The sequence below is a fragment of the Rhopilema esculentum genome, chromosome 16 (genome assembly GCF_057945365.1).
Source record: "Rhopilema esculentum isolate cy_ngs chromosome 16, ASM5794536v1, whole genome shotgun sequence".
NCBI lineage: Eukaryota > Metazoa > Cnidaria > Scyphozoa > Rhizostomeae > Rhizostomatidae > Rhopilema > Rhopilema esculentum.
Genome location: NC_142830.1, coordinates 1,024,818 through 1,046,488, shown reverse-complemented (window position 1 = coordinate 1,046,488; position 21,671 = coordinate 1,024,818). Strand labels below are relative to the sequence as shown.

Genomic DNA, 21,671 nt, shown 5'->3' with positions numbered 1-21,671 from the left:
CACAGTATAGATAAACGTGTTTAGCTACTGCTATAAGATTTTGTGAAGTTGCAAGGATTAGGGGCCTTAAGGTTACGGTAAACGTTTTTTGACACGATATTTGGTTTTCTCTCCCTAAAAGCAAAACTATTAACGGAATCCGTTAATAGTTTCGCTTTTAGGGAGAGAAAACCAAATATACGGAATCCGATTCAACTATACATCATTCGATGCACAAGAATGTGGCGATTTCAACCACATCAAAATAATTTGCAAATATTGTAAAATGATACTTTCCAGGCAAATTTATTGCTCAAATGAGTGTACCACCTTCAAAAGCCATTTTCTACCCTTGCGTTTGAGGTATCAAAGTCCGACTTATATCAGCAGAAATCGCAGAACCTTAGCTACCAAAGTGTATCTCAGATTTTTCAAATTCCTCCTCCCCTTGAAACTGTACCCTGTCAAAAATTGGCAAACAATTTTTCTTCCCTCTTATAGCTGTATTTGGCTATAAATAACGGACCAGAGCAAACACAAAAATTTTGAGAAAGACAAGACAAGATGTTGCTTACCCGACATCTGTCCTGGCCGTGTGCAAAGTTTTGAGCCATTCGATTGGTTCCTTGGGTGCAAAATAGCTTTTTCGTACCTGTATGTAGACAAATTGTAATTCCGGAGAAAACGGGATCTTACTGATCGCACTTGCAAGGTACACCCGTAAACCACAATGTAATCCGGGTCAAGTCACTTGAAGCTTTTAGATCAATAAGCCTGCTTAAATAAACACGGCCGTACATTGGATACATGGATGTGCCCTGCGATATTGTAAAAGAGGCATGCGACCACAACCGCAAAGCAACGATAATCGGCTTAACAGGTCAAGAGATTTTCAGGCCTCAACTTAAAGTTTTGATAAAGTTATTATGGAAACCTTCGTTTACATGGGATCTTTTCCTTTTTCAAAAATTCTGTTTGTTTCAAATTTGGGATCATTGTATGCCTTGAAAGTTCGGCTATTTGAATATGAAAAAATCGAAAAATTGATGTTTTCATCCAGAAAACGTTTACCGTAACCTTAACATAAGTGACGTAATTTGGAGATTCGTGGACATTCGTGGATTCAACGATACTTTGATTGTAACCAGAAAGTACCTCTAGATCAAAATTTCGAAAAACCCTTTTCTTCTAAATGTTTTATCAGGTGCTTCTGTTTATGATGTCCTGTTATTCGCAGTTTTTTATGTATTTGATTATGATATTTATCATCAAATTAAACATTTTAAAAATTGCACTAAGTATTCATAATTATCGTCTCAATTTCCATCAGAATGAAAATACGCCGAGATCACGTGGTCTCTGATGCTTTCGAACAACTAATGAAACAGCCGCCAAGGGCATTGCAGAAGGACCGTTTGTACATTAAATTCCTTGGGGAGGAAGGCCTGGATTATGGTGGACCCGCACGAGAGTTTTTCTTCTTAATCTCGAGACAGTGCTTCGACCCCTACTATGGATTGTTCGAATACTCTGCAAGTGACACTTACACTCTACAAATAAGTCCAGTGGCAGCCCGCTTCGTCACAAATTCTCATTTGTGGTAGGTTTGGTGCATTTCCATCCGTCCATTTTTGTTTGCAATCGTTTGCCTTTGAACTTTTAGTGATTATATTGGTGGAGCTTTTACTTTATTTTCCATTTAAAAAGTTACATTGCTAGTTGTTGGTTTTATTACTCGTGCAATTACGTTGCTTCATAACTAGGACCATAGCTGAAGTTTTGTCAGATTCCAGGAAAAATTTCCCTTTTGTATCAAAAGAAATAGAATTTGTTCCAATTCAATGCACGGTATTTCGCGATTTGCATCTCGCTTTCAAATTTTGTACGTTAAAAATTACTGCAGTCTGATCGAGCACTGATCATCTGACGAAAGTTTTTTTTGCTTTTCTAGGCTCCGTTTTTGCGGTCGCATAATCGCCTTGTCGCTTGTTCATCAGCATTTGCTCGATGTGTTTTTCACACGATCGATATACAAAGCCCTTCTTCGACAGTAAGTCAGTTTAATATCTCCTTTCAGCCTAATATTCTTGATAAAAATTCACTTCCTAGTTGATAAAAGTCATTGATCGTAAGCTTTTTTGTTTTGATGGGTGTCATATCAACACAACAGTCATTTTTATTCAGCCTAAATCATTATTAGCCAAACTAAGTTTGCTATAAAGTTGACACTGTTTGCTGTTGTCCTCAGCTGACATGTCTTAATAATGGATATTTGTTTCAGATCCTACGACCTTAGTGACATCGAGTCTTTCGATCCGGAATTCCATCAGAGTTTGTCTTGGATACTCGAAAATGACATCACTGATGTGTTAGATATGTACTTCACAACCGATGAAATTGTTTTTGACCAGGTGGGAAAAGCATTCTGGTCTTTAGCTGTTTCAGTTCTCTCTAGATTCTTAGATTCCATTAAGCGATCTTAGATCCCATTATTTTATATCTTATAACAGGAATTTAAAAATTTACAATCTTTTTATCGTTTTTCTTTGTGTATCATCGCCTTTCTAGATCAGTCATAACTTTAGTCATATAGTTTAAAAAAAACCAGGCTTTAATACATTTCATCTTGTCGCCCAACTGATCCCCTATTAACAGTTTCAAGAGGCATATGACGGCAGTCGTTAGAAACGATGTCAATGCATGAGACCTGTCAATGCATGGTTTTCCCTTTCGCGAATACAAACGTAATCACAGTCACAGCCGGTTAGGCATATCCACTGTATATTAAAGTGAGTTGTAAGCAATATCAATATTTTTGAAATGGTCAAACTTCCTATGTAATTCCTATCTATCTACATAAGCACGAAACCACTACTGTTTAGACAAAAACCGCTACTGTTTAGACAAAAGGATTTCGTTTTCACCTTAAGACTCCATTGGTAACATTCTTAATAGGCAAGCGGCACTGATTGGTCAACCTCAACAGTCATGTGTTCGTGTTTTTGATTGGCCTATTTCGATCCAAAACTGGGTATATATATTTCCTAGCGTAGAGTTTTCGGTCTATGTTCTGGCGTTTTAAACTCTGAAGAGTGTCAGACGAAAAGCTTTAGTTTACTAAATGTTTGCTTTTTTCAAGCCATTTTCAAGCTTTGTACCACCAAAAGATTTTTTCCTATGTAATTATAACCAATGGACTTGTAAACACCCATTAAAATTTACTCTTTAAAATATGAGGTAAGTGCCGTGCAACTACCGAATTTAGGGTGGAGGGGAAGAGCTGCCATGTGTCTATAGATTATTTCCACCTGTCACATGACATATAAACTGTTTCGAAATCGGCGAAGGTAACTATCCGTTAAAAAATCCGTATGGCATAAATAGCGCATTGCTACGTGTATCCAACAGTAGGTTGTGATCCATCATGGCGGCAACAAGTAAGTCGCGTAACAGGTGGAAATAATCTATACTTGGTAAGAAGGGAAGGCAGATCACAAAAATTTTATTGTGACTTCTGCTTCCAAGTTGTAAGTAAGTAAGCCCTTGGAAGGTTGGGCTTGCGGCAGGGTAATACGGTGTATCCCCCCTTTTAATTTTCTTTCTCTTATTTCATCGTTTCTATTTTCTATCTACTATCCGTCTTTTTAATTTTATTTCTCTTTTTTCTTCGCCTCTTTCTCTTTTCAATGTTTTAATTTTTTGAAGCTGTGATCTCTAGCTATTTGAGGTATGATTCTTCATATAATTAAGCAATGTATTTTTCTTGACTTCATTGTTCATTTCCTTGATGAAATCTAGGTAACAGAGAGAGAATTAAAGCCGGGTGGTAAATCCATCCCAGTCACGGATGAAAACAAAAAGGAATATGTCGATTTGATGATTAAATGGAGAATGGAGCGAGGTGTTGGAGAGCAGATGAAACAGCTCGTCGACGGCTTTAATGAGGTAATTGAAATGCAGAATTTTTGTTGAATCAATATGTAATTGTGACATTTCATATTTTTAAATATCTGGTTATGTTTTTATTGTGGCACAAGCTGTGTGATTAGCTTTTTCGAACCTTAAAGAAGTTTGCTATGTATTTGCAAAAGTTACAATAAGGTTGTCAACAAACAGCTATCGAAAATTTCCAGATCTAGAGTACCAGAGGGTTTTAAGAAGGGAAACCATTTGATTTTCACTTTAAAAGATCAAGTGAGGTAATTTTTTTCTTTCATGTTCCTTGTAACTTACTTATTTCTGCCAACTGAAATCTGTCTGGTTCTAATTGATTATTTTCTATACAGTGCGAAGTTTTCACCTACAAGTAACGTGTTTTATTTATTTCTGTTTTCCAGGTTCTTGACCTGCACATGATCTCAATTTTTGATGCACGTGAACTTGAGCTGGTTATTGCAGGCACGGCTGATATTGATGTTAAAGACTGGAGAACGAACACAGATTATCGCTCTGGTAATGATCACATCCCATTTGATCACGCCTAAGCCTGTTTTTCATTCTAGGCACTTTCTTTTTTACTAACATTTTCTGAAGCTTCCGTAATGTCACACCGTGTCCCTGTTCTATTTTGAGCTTCGTAACTTATTTGTATAATTCCTTTCCAGGTTACCACGACAAACACCCCGTTATCCAATGGTTTTGGAAAGCCGTCGACTCTGTAAACAATGAACAGAGGCTTAGGCTGCTCCAGGTACAAATTTCTCTAACTTAATAATTGCTTGACAAATAAAACAGATTTTTCTAAGGTAGCTTTTAGTGTGACTTTGTCTGATCAAGAAAAATTCGTTTTTAAATTTCTTAAGAGGAAAGTGGGTTGATAACTCGAAATCTTTTATTAACTTGCTGAAATTAGTCTTGTATTTATGCCAATTAGTGCTTTGCGCTTTAGTGCGCAAATGGATTACTGTTTCCTTCTGTTTCCATCGGCTTAAGGAATAATTTGCTTCTGTTGCAAAGTGCGAATTTTAGCAAAAAATGTCGGCTAGCTCTCCTTCAACAAATTTGGCCCATAGTGTTAGAGGGATTAACAGAAAACCCTTAAGTATAGAAGTCGATACCGTATGTTGGTCAGAGGAAAATTATCCAATAATTATTTTGAACTGTACCGAAATAGGAAACCATCATCTGCTTTTGGTCAACCTACCGTTTGGTCTAACTAAGCTAACGTTCCTCGTGAATAACCTTGTTAAACACAAAAAGTATATCTGGCGAATGACTTAGGGGTTGAAGAATGAGTTGTAACCATGCAGTTACGAAGTGTCAGGAAACTATGTAGTTGGTGAAGTGGGCGGGAATTGAGTCATGTGTTTCTGGCTAACTTCTTTTGGTCATCATGACAAAATCAAGTGTACTGGACCTGTCTATTCTCTGCTAACTTCAAATTGACCCTGAGGCAAGCTTTTTACAGCTGCAGGTTAATCATAATGGTAAAATTTACGTCAAATACTCCAAATAACTGTCTAACATACTTGACAGGATTCGTTGTTCACGCAATCCAATTGCGGTCTTAAGTTAGTGCCTATTTATGATTCTTCTATTTCAAAAGGCCTTGTTCTTCCTGTCTTTTTTAACTTCATAAGAGGAAGAGACTGAAATAGCAATTAATGATTTAGAAGGTCTAGTGCAAAGTAGGCCGAGAGAACAGAGGATACTTTCAGAATTGGTGACGTCAAGGATATCAAACCTCCAAACCGCAACTTCTACTATATATATCTGTTTAGTTAATTGTGGTTTTAGCGTTTTCTTTAGGGCTCGGTTTTAAGTTAATGAACTTGCACTGTAGCCTGTAGCATAAACTTGCACTAAATTACATTACAGTTCCAAATAATATTAAAATTTGATGTTAAAATTTTTTTTTTTTATTCTTGTTTTTAACTAAATTTGAATTAAATTTTCTCTAATCTTTGTTTGTAATAGGTTTCGAGTGTTTATCCTGTCATGCAAATTTCAGTTTTGAACATGGTCCACTGTAAATAAGATTTTATTTTGTATTACTATTTATTTTTATCTTGAATGCCGTAGTAGAGTTGAAGTAATATGATACCAAAGTGCTATCTCGCATCCATGTTTCCTTCAAACTGTATTTGTAGCGTTTTGTGTATAAATATCTGCAAAAAATTATTGACTTTATTTCTCTAGTTTGTGACTGGAACATCGAGCATTCCCTTTGAAGGCTTCTCCGCACTGCGTGGTAGCACTGGTCCAAGAAAGTTCACTGTTGATTGCTGGGGTGACCCCGCCATGCTGCCCAGGTAGGCTTCAAATTTTCATGCCTAAATAAATGTTTTTGAAAGTGTCGCATCTTGCGCTTGATGAAAGGGAATATTCTTACACAGTTACTGTTGAAAGCACTGCCGCTTTCTGATAAAGAAGCCCCCTATCTCCTGGTATATCTTATTTATCTCAACTTTGCTTTCTAGAGCCCACACTTGTTTCAATCGACTGGACCTGCCACCCTACAGAAACTTTGAAGAGCTCTACGAAAAGCTTCTTTATGCTGTTGAAGAGACCAGTTCATTCGGTATAGAGTAAACACTGCCCAAATTTAAGGTTCTGCCCATTTTTAAGAAAAATAGTATCTGCCTGTTGAAATAATATCTTGAGAATAAACCATGTCAAGATACTAATTTAAGCGGTTATCTCTTTCAAAAATTCGTATATTACAAAGATACTTTTAGTAGTCGTGTCGACGAAGAAAATGCTGTAATTTTATACTGTGACATTTTAATTCTTTGAAGCTCGGGAAACTTTCTTCTTGTACAAACTGGAAGACTTTAATTTTCTGTTTTCTGTAAAAATACCAAGTCCCTTAAAGTCAAACGTACAAAGAAACGCACTATATTCCAGAAAATTAAAAGTAAATATTCGATGTTAATGCATATAGTTGCTGCGAATTGGCTGCGAAGTTACACTAAGCTGCTCATTGTTGCAACTTTTTTACGCTTACTAGGTTTATCTGTTCCCTGCTTCAAAATTTACTTCCTGCTAGCCTTTCTCTTGGTATTGAGACAGTTGTGAGTAAATGTGACCCCTTATTAACCCCTTCATCCTCCTGATGATTATAGGTAAATGCGAGCTTGTTGTAAACTTTATTTGTATATGCTGTTATTCATAATTGCAGAAACAGTTGGATCCGTTCTGCTCTTTTTTAAATAGTGTATTTTTCAATCACATAGAATGTTCTTTCTTCGTTGAAATTTGGTTAATGTTAAATACAATTTACTCCAAATTAGCAAAGCGAAACGGAAGCATATAGAACAGTATCAAGAAAATATTTCTTTGGTCGGAAAATGTGTCTCTTATCGTAATTGGTCACATTTTGACTTAGAGCTGTAGAGATAAAATATTTATAGAACGTTTTGTCTATCTTTATAGCACCTTTTTGGTAGGTTTATCAAATATACCCTTTATCTTTTACACGAACACATTTAGATGGAATTGCCTAGATGGAAGCAAGAGACTTCGTCGCGTATCAACACAATTAAGTGGAATAAACGCTTTGATCAAACGTGACATTAAGTATCTTATTTTTGTTATCATAAGTAGTGAAAGGGTCTATTTCCTCAGTCACTTGGTAATGTTGCCTGGACACGTTTTGTAAAATTTTCTTTGTATCGTGTGATCGTCCATAATGTAATTAGATTTTGATGTGAATAAGCTGCTGGTCTTTGTTTTGCGAAACTTAAACTGATTATATTGTAACTCATTTAAACTTATGAAAATCCTTCAACATGAGCTGACAATGCTCTCACAATTGAAAGTACTGGCTGAAACAGTGGATGTCAGAGATTGAATTGCTTAGATGCAAGTGAAGTAAAATGTTATGAATCATTACAATGAGCATAGCTTATAGTAAGACTCCTTTCAAAATAGTAAATTTAGAATTCATGTCAAAATAATTGGAAAAAGCAAAGTAAATATTATTTGGTTGCTGGATTGATCAACATTTAAAACCGTGTCACTTGATTAAGTTACTATAATTTGTAAGAATGGATAACTTTAAGAAATTCAATAACCATGTTTGATAATAAGATGCTAGGTATTTACGTTCTTGGTATGAGGAATTATTGACCACACTGTGGGTGAGAAATTCCATGTTCTGATTGATGTAAGTTGTTATGCAATTGCTTTAAGCAATGCCATTCAAAAAATGATTTTCAAAAGGAAAAACTGAAAAGATAGCACGATGCAGAGTCACTTAGATATTTTCTTATGGCACTGCGTCGCTTTGTCCTTTGTAACGACTGTTTTCAGAAATTACGCTTCTGTTGTTGATAGAAGCATCTTTTGAAATCTTGATGTTGTTCGTAATACTTTGTGACTTTTTTCAATGAGGAAGGTTTACATACTTAAGACCTGGCGAATCTTTTGTGTTTCGGCGTTCTCCATTAGAACTGAGGGTCAAGTCATCCTTCCTTAGTTGTTTTAAGAAATTTTTTTAGGGTTTTCAAATGTTAGCGTTTCTAGTTGTAGGATTTTGGATTGTATTTAGGTTTTTTAGTTAATTTCTGTTGGTTTTTTTAATTGTAATTTTAATGTTATTTTACGGGAGAGTTTAAACATTGATATTACTTTCAAACCAGCACATGTGCCGAAGAGCTGGCCTCTCCATAGCTAAATAAACGAAAATGAATTAATTAAAGGGTAAAAGTAATCAAAACAATTCAAGTAGCAGAAATAATACATGATTCAAACTGAAATTCCGCCATTTATTATTTTCCAAATTTTTACAGAACTTTAAACATCATTTCTAATTTTTCGAAATCTAAGCATGAAGCATAGTCGTGTGACGTCTTTGCTGTCTCTGATTAGTAGCGAGACTCTTCCAACAGGGCACCACTAACGTCATTTGTCGGATAAGCAAAATTTTTCAACGAAAGAAAGTGGGTGAATAATATTTGGAAAAGTGCTGGTTACCAAAATGCCATGGAGGCAGTTTGCTCGGTGAGAAATTCAGTAGATCAATTTTATGGATATTTTATCTAAAATCACGTTATAAAACATATATATTTTCCTAGACAATTGAATTTGACTTGATTGCGTGAGCTCTTTCGTTGTCACAAAGTCTAGGCAAACCACTAGGTCGACAGGGAAGAAAGTTTTACTTTTATGTCTTAGCAGAAGAGAGGATTTTCTTAGAAGCGCGCTTTGGAAATTAAAATAGGTTACACTCCGGTTATAGTCAAGCAAAATGTTGCCTGAAAAGCTGTAAACAGAATGCAGAGTATGACTGTGTGACTATAATCGAAGTAATTATAATCGAAATAAACAATTGCTGAACTGGTCTGAAACAAATATACTTGTCTGTCCTGAGTTATTCTAAGTAACTCAGAACATCGCATACTTGATAATGGGGTTTTTTGCAAAGAAGATCTCAGGAAATTTACTGAAGAAGGACACAACATTTTTCTGCAGGATGTAATGTAATCGTATGCATAAAAGAATATCTCAGCAGATTTGGAATTGTCTGGCAATATTAGTTGAACATTTTTCTCAGATGATGAAAGACTTAAGCAAGTTTTGCTCCATTGGTAATACTTTGCAAATCAGATGAATTAACAAATTAAAATTAATGCATTCATTAAAACATTGTAGTTAAAGGAAATTGCTTGAATTTTATTTGTTTCTTGAAAGTCTGTATTGTTTTGAATCAGTAACTTTGTGCTGAAACTTCAACCAATTAGAAAGCAAAAGAATTCTGAATTTTGCCATTTATTTTTAATTTAGTTTATCTGCCCCTTTTTTGCAGAAAAGTATTTTTATCATATCGAAAAATTTTCATTTTTAGAATGCTAGCAAATCAGCACCAATTGGTTGAGATGGTAAGGAATTTTTTTATTTAGATACTATTCTGCATATTAAGACATCAGTTCTTATCAAACAAATCGCATTTGCTCAAGTTAGAATTTCAAAGTAACATTTGCTCCTCAGGTTTGCTCTATTTACTTTGATTCAGCACTTAGAATTTGAAATAACAGTTTTTTGAAAATAACAGTTGTCAATAAAATCTCCCCTACTTGTTTCCACAACTTGTTTAAATCTGTGGCGTCCATTCATCAATATGGTACACAACAGACTCGCAAGAACAAACAATTTTAACTCAAAAAAATACCAATCAATATGGTCTCAGATCTATACATCACCATGGATCAAAGTGCTGGAATAAAATTCCTTTAGATATAAAACGGGCACCATCTGTTCATATCTTTCGTCAGAGACTCAAAGCCTTTCTTTTTGAAAATAATTATTGTAGCAGATTATAGATAGTAATCATCACTATTTTCCTCAAAACGTTTCTTAGTTATATTCATCAATTAAAATTTTCTTATAAGGGGGTGGCCTCTTCTCGACTGAGAGACCTCCTCCTTAAAAATTCCTCTACATGCAAATTTTCTAATTTTTCTGTAGTTATGTTTAGTCTTCAAACTTGTAGTGTAACTTGTGGCCTATAGTTTATTTTAATGTTTTGACAAAATTTTTTATGTAGTGGAATTTAAAATTATATGAACTGAACTGAACTTTACTACATGGTCTAGCATCCTTCCTTGAGGGCTCCTCATATCCTCCTTGCATCCCTCACAGAAGCTCTTTGTTTACATTTGAACTTAGTTCAGAATGCATTGACTGTTGAGAAGTTATTCATAATTTTGCTCCAGCTTATATAGGTCATGATCCTGTAAATCAATCAGATCACTGCTTTTTGCACCAGTTGAAGCGAATTTGCTCCAGGAAGTGCTAGATAGCCAATCACATCACATAACAACTGGAGCAAAATCCAGCTTTATGATTGGTTTGATTTCTTTGCCTGAGCAAAGTAAAGCCAATTGTAGTAAACTGAAGCTTTGCAGCTGGATATCACTCTGAAATAAAGTTTCAAAATAAATTAGTAATGAATTGTACAATTTCTTGAAAGAAAAACAGATTTTTTCTTGAAATATTTACAATTTGCAATTATTGAAATATTAACCTTGTTTCAAAGTGACCTGATTGTTTATTTAGGCCTGAGCATGGAATATTTTTTATCAAAATAATGCTTCTCTGGAAAATAGATTTGTAAATCATTGATGGATTCACAGAATGGTTACTTTCTACTGTCGAAGGTTATTAGGATATGGTGATAGATAAATAACAAGGCAACTATTGTATAGATGGATAGTACAATGCTGTATTACAATTTTAATCCTATTTATGATCCTATTTAATCCCAGTAATCCTATTTATGATCTCCAAGCTCCTGGAGGTCTCAGATTTCAGAAAACTTGAAGTTGATCAATAATAATAATAATAGTAAATCGAATATTTTAACAGGATAACCTATCAGTACAATATGTACTGTTGTCATTAGGGTCCTGATTCTTAATAAATTAATGGTAAGATCTAAAAACGGATTACAAAAGTTCAATACAGTCCAATCTAAAGATAAAATAATTTTACATCAATTAAAATGAGTTTCTAAAAATCGTCTAAAAATAGTTCTAGATTTAATCTTTCTTGCACTTAGTGGCAGGTCATTAAATTCCTTTCCTGCCTGATAGTAAAAACCTTTGCGTCCAAATTCTGTTTTCACTTGAGGCAACTTGACTAGATGTTTGTCGTTTCTAGTATTTTTCCCATGAGCATTTATAACGAATTAATCTGTCATTGCATCACAAACATTGCCTTGTAAGGTATCAAACACCAAATTACAGGACCTCTTTTTCACTCCTGCATTGATACTGGGCACACGCAAGCTGACAGACGTAACCTTGGTCGATCTAATAACATCAAGGCTTCTACTCTCAAGACTTTCAATTCTTTTCTTGTATGATGTAGACCATCCGAGGGACAGCGTACCACAATATCCAAAAACAGGCATTATCATGGTGCGATAGATCTTTTCAGCGCTCGCAGAGTCAATGGAGCTCCTAATGCGTCGAAGCAAATTTAATCTTCCTGTAGCTTTTTTAAAAACCTTGTCAAAGTGGGTTGCAAAGTTCAATGATTGATCTAGATGCACTCCAAGATACTTGTAACTTAAAGTCCCTGCAATCGATGTTTCATTTATTTCAACTTTCATCTCCTTCTTCTCTGTTTTACCTAGTCGTTTAGCTGTGCCAAAGATCATTGATTCTGTTTTTCCCTTTTTCAAGTTTATCAGTAGTTCATTTTCATCGAACCAGGCTTTTAGGTGTCCCAGGTCATTATTTAGCTTGCCTTCAATTTCATCTATGGAACTGCCTGACACAAATATTACTGTATCATCAGCGTATGTTATGATTTTAGAATTCTGTAGAACAGTGTGAGCCGCATTAAAATGCATTTGTTAAAATGTTAATATTTTTCAAGTAATTTGAAGTAGGCCCAATTGCTAGACCATTTCTTGCTAGTGGTTTGAACCACTGACGTTTTGAAAAACATTCAAATCTCACAACCAGAGCATGGTCTAAAGCATGGCCTAAAGCATGGCCCAAAGCATGGTCCAAAGCATGGCCCAAAGCATGGCCCAAAGCATGGCCCAAAGCATGGCCCAAAGCATGGCCCAAAGCATGGCCCATAGCAAAAAGCCCTTAATTTTTTGCTAGATCAACCAGGATTGTTGGACTTTTTTGCAAAAGAATTCTAAATTGCTCCAGAATTTTGTGTTTTAGCATTTCTGTCTTCTAACATACTGACAAAACACATTTTCAGTTGATGTTTCTTTTCCACAAATCTACCTTCACATGTGAGTCATTTTTTTGTTATATATAGATTGTTAAGATTTCTCCCCTTTTTATAGCTTGCAAATACTCCATTCATGAGGAGACTTGCTCAGATGACACATTTTGCCTACCGAAGAGCAACCTATGTTGGTATGGTTTTAAATTTCATTCTTATTATGGTTAATTTTTCTGATATGCTAGTGCCCACAAATGGTGATTTTCAATTTTCATAAACCTTTAGCATTAAATAATATGATAGAAATAATGATAATAATTTCTTTATTACAGTGTCAGATTGATTTAGCATTTCTGCTAATCAAGGACACTATTTACATACAGTCAGTCTATTAAAAACTTGATCGATATAGCTTATGAATTAAGAAATGTCCTTCTTGCCAATGCCCATTGTTAGTAACTAAAACCTTTTAGTTACCTATATTCATCATTAAACTTTTTTGTGTGGCTGTGGTAAGATGTTTTTCTATCAAGAAGCATGGAAAGATGGATAGATGAAATTGTTTAAGAATACTATAGTTGAATGGTTGAATCCAAAGTTCCATGTCTTGAAAAGAGTGTCATTTAAATGAATGGTGTCACTTCCTGTCCTTGCTGCAAATCTATGAAGTATTAGCTAGGCCCTGCAAAATCATTCTTGAAAAACAATACCATGAAGTAGAAAAGGGTTGGTTTTTGCATTAAAAAGAGAGCTCAGCCCCCCCCCCCCCCCCCCCCCTGACTCTAAATACCTATGTACAGCCTAGAAATAGAGCAATCAGTTGAATAATTATTTGACTGTGAGCTATGAGAATATGTAGTCTCCTCCTCTCATCATATAGCCTCGAGCTCATGAATTTAAATCTTCTGTTGATTATATTAAAATCATATTTGATCATACAGGTCAGCAAAAAGTCAATGAAATCCTCAAAAATGAAGAACAGAGGCAAAAAATGAGATATGATCCACCAAATGGAACTGTCCAAGGATTTATGACACGATTTTTTCAAAATCTACAAAAAGAATTTGAAAGAGCAAATAAATTGAAGCCCAAGTGAAATGGGTTATTGTATTATTAAGTTTTTTGTGTAAATATGAACTTTTGTGGCTTGCTTAGTTAATTGTAATTAAAGGTATAAAGAGGTCATAAACAAAGATGAAGTTTTGAAAATCTGCACTAATATTCATTGAATAATTACACCTGGTTCAGAAGCATCACCCATTCATTTTTTGTTTAATTGCATTCGATTATTAGAGAAATTACGCAACAGTTGAAATAAATGCAATCTAAATGCATTCTTTGAGAATTAAGATAAGAGATCAGTCAAAAATAAATGCATAATGCTGCATAGAATTTTTGACAATGTATTAGTTAAAAATTGCCAATGTGACATTGGTAATGTTTCCGCCAGCTTTTTTATTAAAAAGACATACTAAAGTAAGTGGAAAATGCATATCGAGATAAAAGATTTTTAGAAGTGCAGGTTTTCGGAGGTGTATTTTAAAGGTTGCTTATTTTGCAATGGAAAGAATAAAAACGTTAAAAAACATGGTTTGAAAACAAATGTTATAACAACAAGGGTGAAAAAACTGTATTGTCAGCAAAGACATTGCAGAAAGGGAATCTTTGAAAGATGAAACTCAACTTTAATGTCGTTTTGTTGGATATAAACGGACAGAAGTGTAAAGAAAAGTGTACCGAATACAGGCACAATTGGCCGGTCTTCAAAAGAGGTTTTGCCTAGTATCGAAGGAATTTACCTCAATAGATAAAGGTTTTTTCTAAAAGTATTTAATCGCCACAAAAAACAAGCGCCGTTATTTCTTAGCCGCTACCAACCTACATATCCATGAAAGTTATCCTACTCTGATGGTCTTTTAAGTTTTGAAGTGTCTTTTGCTGAGATGTGGCCAATTTGGTTTCCTGCTCTGAGCACCGGTTGTTTGTTCTCAATTTGGTTTCGTTTCTTATGACATGGGAGGGGCAATGTGAATATGGAGGGCAGCTGGATAGACTTGCATTTAAGACGGTGATAAAAAACATCTTGCGCCACCTTAATTTCTAATTAATTTCATCTGTTTTGCATTAACGATCAACACAGCAAAAGAACAGCGAGCGATCAGGCTTACATTTCAGAATCAATTTGTTGCCGAAACATTACAAGATTATTTAAAGTAGCAAACAAAATCATGCTTCGAAACCATAAAACAGCTCATATTTTAGCATCTTTACTCTTATGCTACCTTGAATACTGTTGGTCGTTCAACGTGGACACTGCTAATGCCATGATTCTGGATCCTGGTAAGAAAGGCTATTATTTTGGCTACTCAGTCGCATTATATAAGCACAGCAATAAACAGTGGTAAGTTCTTATCTGTTTTATATGTTCTGTTTTATGTGTGGATAATTGTTTCCGAGGCTCGATGTTCTTTTTTTTTATCATTTGAGGCTCGGGTTTTCTTGATATTGCTTTAATGTCGACTTTGATTTTTTTGCAACTACATACAATGGGTTGTTTTTAAGACTACTAAAAAATATTTTCGCATGAAATGGTTTGCAACCATCTTCAAAAGAACCATCAGTTAGCATTTTGCGCGTAGGCCCGTCGCTTGGTATTGTGCTCTGGGGGAAGGGGGGTTGCTTAAGCCCCATTTGCCGAAAATGTTGGTAAGCACATCCTTTATTGCGCAAGCCAAAAATTTGTCGAGGAAACACCCCCACATGGTAAAAACTCCTCGGTTCTCTACCTACAAGGTGTCAAATAGCCCCTTCCTCCTCTAAAACACCCTCCCCACCCCTAGTGGTCAACCGTAGTGACTGCTCGGTCTGTGCGTAGAGAGAGCCCTTTGCTTCAGTTTTTGTAAATTTATTGCGATCTTAGGGGTTTGTATCTAATAAAATTAAGGTCAAAAGTCTTACAAACAATAGTCTCCATGCAGGCAATCAAATCATTATAAAATGATTTCGTTCAATCCGCAAGCCAAAGCTGCTTCATTTGTGCCGAAAGCCTTCTTCTTTGGTTTGATACATTTGTAAAAAGTTTCCACAATCTTCAAAATCATACAGATTTAACGGTTTTGGGGCAATAAAGAAACCATAAAGAAATAGCAGAAAATGACTTTTTGAAGCAGTCAGCCCAATCTGAACAATCAGCCTTACGTACGATGTACTGTTGCGTACCACAACTTTTGACAGTTTGATTTCCTAGACAAGCGCGATTTTGTTGATATTTGATATTTTAATAATCCAGTTTAGTTCATATATATCATAAAATTTCTTTCATAATCTTTCAACAAATAAATCAGTCAAATGCTAAGATATCTAGAAGTGTTGGTATCCTTATTAACACATTAGAATTCATTTATTCAATCCCATGTTTTTATGGTCTACTTAACTGGGGCTGTGCCAATAAAAATACCTTAAAATGAAAATAGGCTTAGGAAAAGCTGTCAGAGTAATAGATTTTGCTTGCTACACAGCACACTCAGAACCAATTTTCAATCGCTTCAAGATTTATTTTAAACTTAGAAAACCTCTACAAGCTCAAAACTGCCAAATTCATAGTACTTAATAACCAAGATAATCATAGTACTTATCTTCAAACTAAGTTTAGTAGACTTGCAAATTACATCAATATTTTACCAGACAGTCTTCCAAACTTGGTCTTTCTCTTCCTTCAGTTTCTACAAACCTCCAAGACAATTTTCTAACATTTGATAGAGTCAAGTTACTCACTTCTAAATCCCGCACCACCACCACCTCTCTCAGCTATAGGACTGTGCATCGCATTTGGTTTTCCGCTTGTCTTCACGTAATTTCGATAAACACCTTTTTATATTAGAATATTATCTATAAGAATAATTAAGCTCAAAATCGCTGAAATAGAATAATACAAGGTTCAAGCTCCATCAATAATTAATTTTATTGTTTATTTGAATTTCTTGAAGGAAAACAAAACAACTACTTTAGTGCCGCACTATAGCAGTAATGAGTCATGGGCAGATACCGCAAATCCTCGAATAAGCCCCCACGCTCCATTAAGCCCCCCCCCCTTGAAAAAGCCCCCACCTAAAAAATCATTTTTGCAAATAAGCCCTCCCCTTGAATAAGCCCCCATGGGCTCTTATTCGAGGTAAGCATAATTGCAGAATGGTATCTTATTTCAAGAAAGCCCCCACAGGACAATAGCTGTACAGTATCCCTTCCTTTAGCAGGAGTCCAAAAAGCAAAAAAAGCGACTTATGTGATGATAAAAAATTATAATGTTTGTTAGTTCTTTGTTAGACTTGCTAGAAAAATAATGTCGTTTTTATGTCGACCTTTGGGGAAAATACTAAACTTTGAAATAAGCCCCCCCCCCCCATCGAATAAGCCATCCCTCTTTCGAATAAGCCCCCACCCAATAATCCCCCGTGGGCTTATTCGAGGATTTACGGTACGTCTAGTTTAAACGATATAGGTATTCTTATGAAAACCAGCATGTATATTCAATCTCAAGATAATCCGACAAACTCTTGAAATCTCTTAGCAGCTATTTGGCGCAATCAGTTTTAATGAGCATTTTGCCACAAACAGTATCTAATCCCTTTTCGTCACAAAATCTGTTAACCACATTAAAAACAAATTAATAAACCATAAAATTGAAGAATAATAAACCAGAGATCACCGTTCGTCTTCAGCATGCATTTGAGTCAATTTCCTGATAACCGCCTGCGGACAAAACATTTGTCATTTGTTGTGCATTGTTTTATTTTTACGGATATATTTGTCAGTACATGTCATTAAAAGAAATATTCCCTCCGTTGTAAGAACAGATATACTAGATTCACTTCTCCTTATATCAGATTCACTATTGCTGTAGGACCAGCCAGAAAAGTGCAATGACTACCCTTGGTACCATAGCCTCAGTGAAGGAGATGGTGGAAGTCGAACAAAGATCTGGTCCCACTCTTTCACCGCCCCTCTCTTTCATTGGGTCTGGCACCCAGGGTATACAATGACTAACAATAATTCCTGTGTCACTTTCCTTTCTTTCAGAGAAGAGCAGTTTTTTCCTTTTTTCCCACAAATCCAACGTAGTGGCTTTATTGTAGATACATTTGATATAAGAATAAGAAAATGTTTGTAACATGACATCAAAATTAACGATAGCAAACACTGTCTGAATAGGTTGAGACATCTCAATCTTGGGCTTTTAAGGACGAGGGTGAATATTTATCTTCGGATGGGGAACTACCAATGTAAAGCCTTACTACTTTTTTTAACTCCTCGATTCTCCTTCGGCGAAATCTTTTGTAATATTCTAATAGCACGCTTAACAGCCTCAGAAACAATATGCTAGAGAAGACAGAAAATTGAACTGCCATTTCATTAAACAGATATTTTTATTACTGGATTCTTATAGTGAAACACCGAGGCTTAAGGTCCAGGGGCATGAGGAAAACCGCCCCAACCCCCATATATTTTTCCAGGGTCCTTGCAGGAGTAGTAGGTGCTCTTTTTTCGTTAAATTTCTACAGACACAATACCCTATCTGCCATAACGTCTTGGTGATTGTTGAGTGGTGACCATGATGGGTGCTCTTCCAAAAGCCTTGCCTCCCAAGATATTAATTCTTTCTACTTTCTTGATGAAGCATTTAACGTTGCTTTTAATTCACTTTTTGTAGGCTTATTGTTGGGGCTCCTTTGAGCAATGACACTGGAATGGGAGTTAAACCAAAGTATGGTGCTGTTTATAAATGTGATCTCTCTAAAAGCAATCGTCAGTGCAATGTTATGAGAAATTTCGATTGGCCAAGCACAGGTAGTTTGAGATTTTATCAATGCCAGTTTAGAAAAAGGCTTCAACTTTATTCAGCCACAATTATAATTGATGTTAATTCTCCAAAACCAATAACTTGAATCAGTCATGGAATGAGGAAGGCTATTCGTCGATACTTGCTGCACTTGTTTAAATGAATTGTTGCATTGTTATGAAAACGAATGGTTTAATAGAAGTTTAAACATTTCCTGCCACTACAGTTACCCTGTTTGTGCAAAAAATGAAATGCTGAAAGGCCAAAGAAAAAGTAGTCACTGCCGCCAGGCAAGAGGGCTGGCATATAACTGGGTTGGAAATCAAAAGCATACAGTGGAACTCGCAATACACTTCTAAACAACACTTCTGTATAACAGACACATCTCAACAATGGACAGATTATTTGTCTAAGATGGTCAAAGGAACCCCCACCTAGAAGACACCTCTACACAACGGAAACCTCTACCCAACAGACACCTCTACAGAACGGAAACCTCTACCTAACGGACACCTCTATAGATTGGACACCTCTACACAACGGACAATTTCTCTGGTCCGAACGGTGTCCGTAATGTGAAGGCTCCACTGTAGATCAAAATGTTGAAATGAAAACTTGCACGAAATGGTTGGTCAAGAGACGAGTAAAATTTTTCTCAAGTGCTTTTTCCAACGAGCAAGTTTTTTAATCGACAAAGTTTTTTGCATAAGACCCGAAACTTTTAGGCACTGAGTTAAACAAATTTTGTATTTTTGCTTAACATCAATTATTTCACATATCTTTGTTGTTTTGCAGACAGAAACTGGTATCTGTTATTGCTAGATTCGATATTGTTTCGGTACTTTCAGGAGACTATAAAACCCAACCCTTCCCCTTTTTCTATTCTGTGCCTTTATGTTGTATTATTTAGAGGTCCTCTAGACAGTGGCGTCGCTTGACTTCCAGATTAGGGGGGTGTAGGGTGGTCGATAGAAAAATTTACCGACGAAGACATAGGAGGAGAAGAACTTAGGTGTTACTTCTTCTACGGATAGGTGATTTTACCGACAAAGTGAGGATTTGCCGACGAAATCATGAAGTATTTTGGGGTATTACACCCACTACACCCCAACAGCAAGACCCCAAAACTTTGAGCTCGGAGTTGCATGTCAATTTTTTTACAAACCAATTTCTTTTAGCAACACATCAGACAATATATGGATATGTTTTATTATCTTTATAGGCACGAGTCAGAGGAGCGATTATTACCAAACAGGGCAATGGATGGGGGCCACAGTTAGGAGCAGAAAAAACTACATAATGGTATCAAGAATGTTTCTGTTAAAGATTAATTGCTAACAATGAGCCTTTGCGCGCGGTGCAAACTGTCCAGGCGACGATCCAGACAATCACAGAAACTTCTACAGACATAAACTGATGTAGACATAAACTGCTACAGATTAACCAAAATTGATTTGAAACTGTCTGAAAATGCATTATGGGTTGCTTGCGTATCTTTTATTGTGTTTTGTACCATTTTGACTCGTAAGAGGTTTTTCAATAAAGCCAGGACAATTCAACAGTGATTTAAGATCTTTTAAGATGTCAAATTTGACCCGGTAGCGATCAATCTGTTGGAAACATTATGTGGGTTATCAAAAACACATTACTTGATAGATGTTATGAATATCTTTGTAGACAGTCTGGTGTAATATAGAATGGTAAATCCCGAACATCCTATAAAACCCGTGTAACAAGTCTGGCGAGCTTTTTTTATATAAGATAGGAAACAAATGTGGTAGGTGCAACAAAATTTTTCTTGGACAGGCAGTGGATGGAATGTCATGCCAAAAGGACAACTCGAGATTAACTCGGCTAAAAAAATTACAGCCTGCAGAGGGACGTGGGGAAGTGGAAAATGCCCGTGTCGTTCAATTTTCAAATACCCCCCCTGTCTGGAACTCCGAGGATGGTTTTCACCAGGCTTGTTACACAGGAATATATTCTAGCTTCCTTATTTTTTACGTACATATCAGCGTAGCGTAGCAGTATAACTAGATTAAAGAGATTTTTATTTATTTTCCTGCTAGGCATGTGCACCAAGGTTTGCGTGGTCTGGAACCAATAAGACCGAGGCCAATTACTTTCCTGTTGGTAAATGCGAGATAGTAAATGCTGAGGACACTTCACGAAAATGGAGATTAGAGCCTTGTCGCCTAGGTATTGAGCCAAATTTTTGCGAGGAGACTGTACAGGTTTTTTGTAGTTATAGTTCATAAAAAGTAGATGCAACGGCGATATGGATTTAGTTTTCAGCGGGGCTAGATTATTCTGCTTCAAAATTAAGGCAACGACCCTCCCACAAACCGTTTTATGAAGATAGTATGTCCTTATTCATACTTCGAGGGTTGTACCTTGATCAATGAAAGTGCAAGTAGCTTAGTGTAATCCAAGCAAGAAACAAACTGCTGAATTCATGTCTGCATTTTGCATTTCATTAGCAGCTCAAAAGATCATGGATCCAACCTTAGTCTATATAGATGCCCTGTATTTAAACGCAGATATAAAGAGTTGTCAATGTTTGTGACCTCCAGTCGATCCCACAGCTCAAACCTTCGCAAAGTAGAAACGTTTTTGATGACCCATTATCTTTTGTTCTGTCACAGTTCCTAGGGAGGGATTTGGCTTTTGTAATTATGGCATAGATGCAGACTTCAATTCACAGGCAACTGAAATGGCTGGAGGAGCTCCACGTCTTCTTGGTTCCAACGGTGCGTCTTGACAATTTTCCTTACCTTTGTAACTCAGTATATCCTTATTACGAACCAATCCTCTAGTAAATTAGCATCTTTTGTGAACTTCAAAAAATTTTCCACAAAATTTTCTGTTTTTGGGAAAGGAAACGTTGTTCAAAGTCTGTTTTTGTCTCTACATTATATCACAATTTCCTTGCTATTTTTCTTCAAACATATTTGGCAAAACTATTAGCAAAATCCGTTATTATCATTTTAAAATGAATGTTGTGAATTATATGCCACACATTCAGATTGACAAAATGTATTGCAAAGGGTTTGTGACAGCAACTTAGGAATTTCAGGTAATTATTTTTTAATCAGGTAAATTTGTAGTCCACAGCCCCCCCCACCCCCCAACAAGGCTTGCCTCGCCACGGCCCTGCATGAAATCATTTGGTGTTGTTATTCAGTTATATTGGTGTTGTTACTCTGGTAATAAAACTAAAAAT

At 35.9% G+C, this 21,671-nt stretch overlaps 2 protein-coding genes across 2 annotated transcripts in view; both read left to right on the top strand.

The window, feature by feature from the left end:
* Window positions 1-13,821, top strand: part of LOC135682601 (uncharacterized) — a 52,448-nt gene extending 38,627 nt beyond the window's left edge. The window contains exons 20-30 of the mRNA XM_065197561.2: window positions 1,310-1,579; window positions 1,931-2,029; window positions 2,261-2,390; window positions 3,778-3,924; window positions 4,317-4,431; window positions 4,584-4,669; window positions 6,118-6,230; window positions 6,399-8,922; window positions 9,767-9,800; window positions 12,734-12,806; window positions 13,554-13,821. Coding sequence (XP_065053633.2) covers window positions 1,310-1,579; window positions 1,931-2,029; window positions 2,261-2,390; window positions 3,778-3,924; window positions 4,317-4,431; window positions 4,584-4,669; window positions 6,118-6,230; window positions 6,399-6,510 — 1,072 coding nt within the window. The 3' untranslated portion in view covers window positions 6,511-8,922; window positions 9,767-9,800; window positions 12,734-12,806; window positions 13,554-13,821. The remainder of the gene's footprint in view (window positions 1-1,309; window positions 1,580-1,930; window positions 2,030-2,260; window positions 2,391-3,777; window positions 3,925-4,316; window positions 4,432-4,583; window positions 4,670-6,117; window positions 6,231-6,398; window positions 8,923-9,766; window positions 9,801-12,733; window positions 12,807-13,553) is intronic.
* Window positions 13,822-16,433: 2,612 nt separating this feature from the next.
* LOC135682104 (integrin alpha-V) overlaps window positions 16,434-21,671 on the top strand; it is a 29,837-nt gene continuing 24,599 nt past the window's right edge. The window contains exons 1-4 of the mRNA XM_089113096.1: window positions 16,434-18,456; window positions 19,671-19,750; window positions 20,518-20,647; window positions 21,094-21,198. Coding sequence (XP_088969222.1) covers window positions 18,357-18,456; window positions 19,671-19,750; window positions 20,518-20,647; window positions 21,094-21,198 — 415 coding nt within the window. The 5' untranslated portion in view covers window positions 16,434-18,356. The remainder of the gene's footprint in view (window positions 18,457-19,670; window positions 19,751-20,517; window positions 20,648-21,093; window positions 21,199-21,671) is intronic.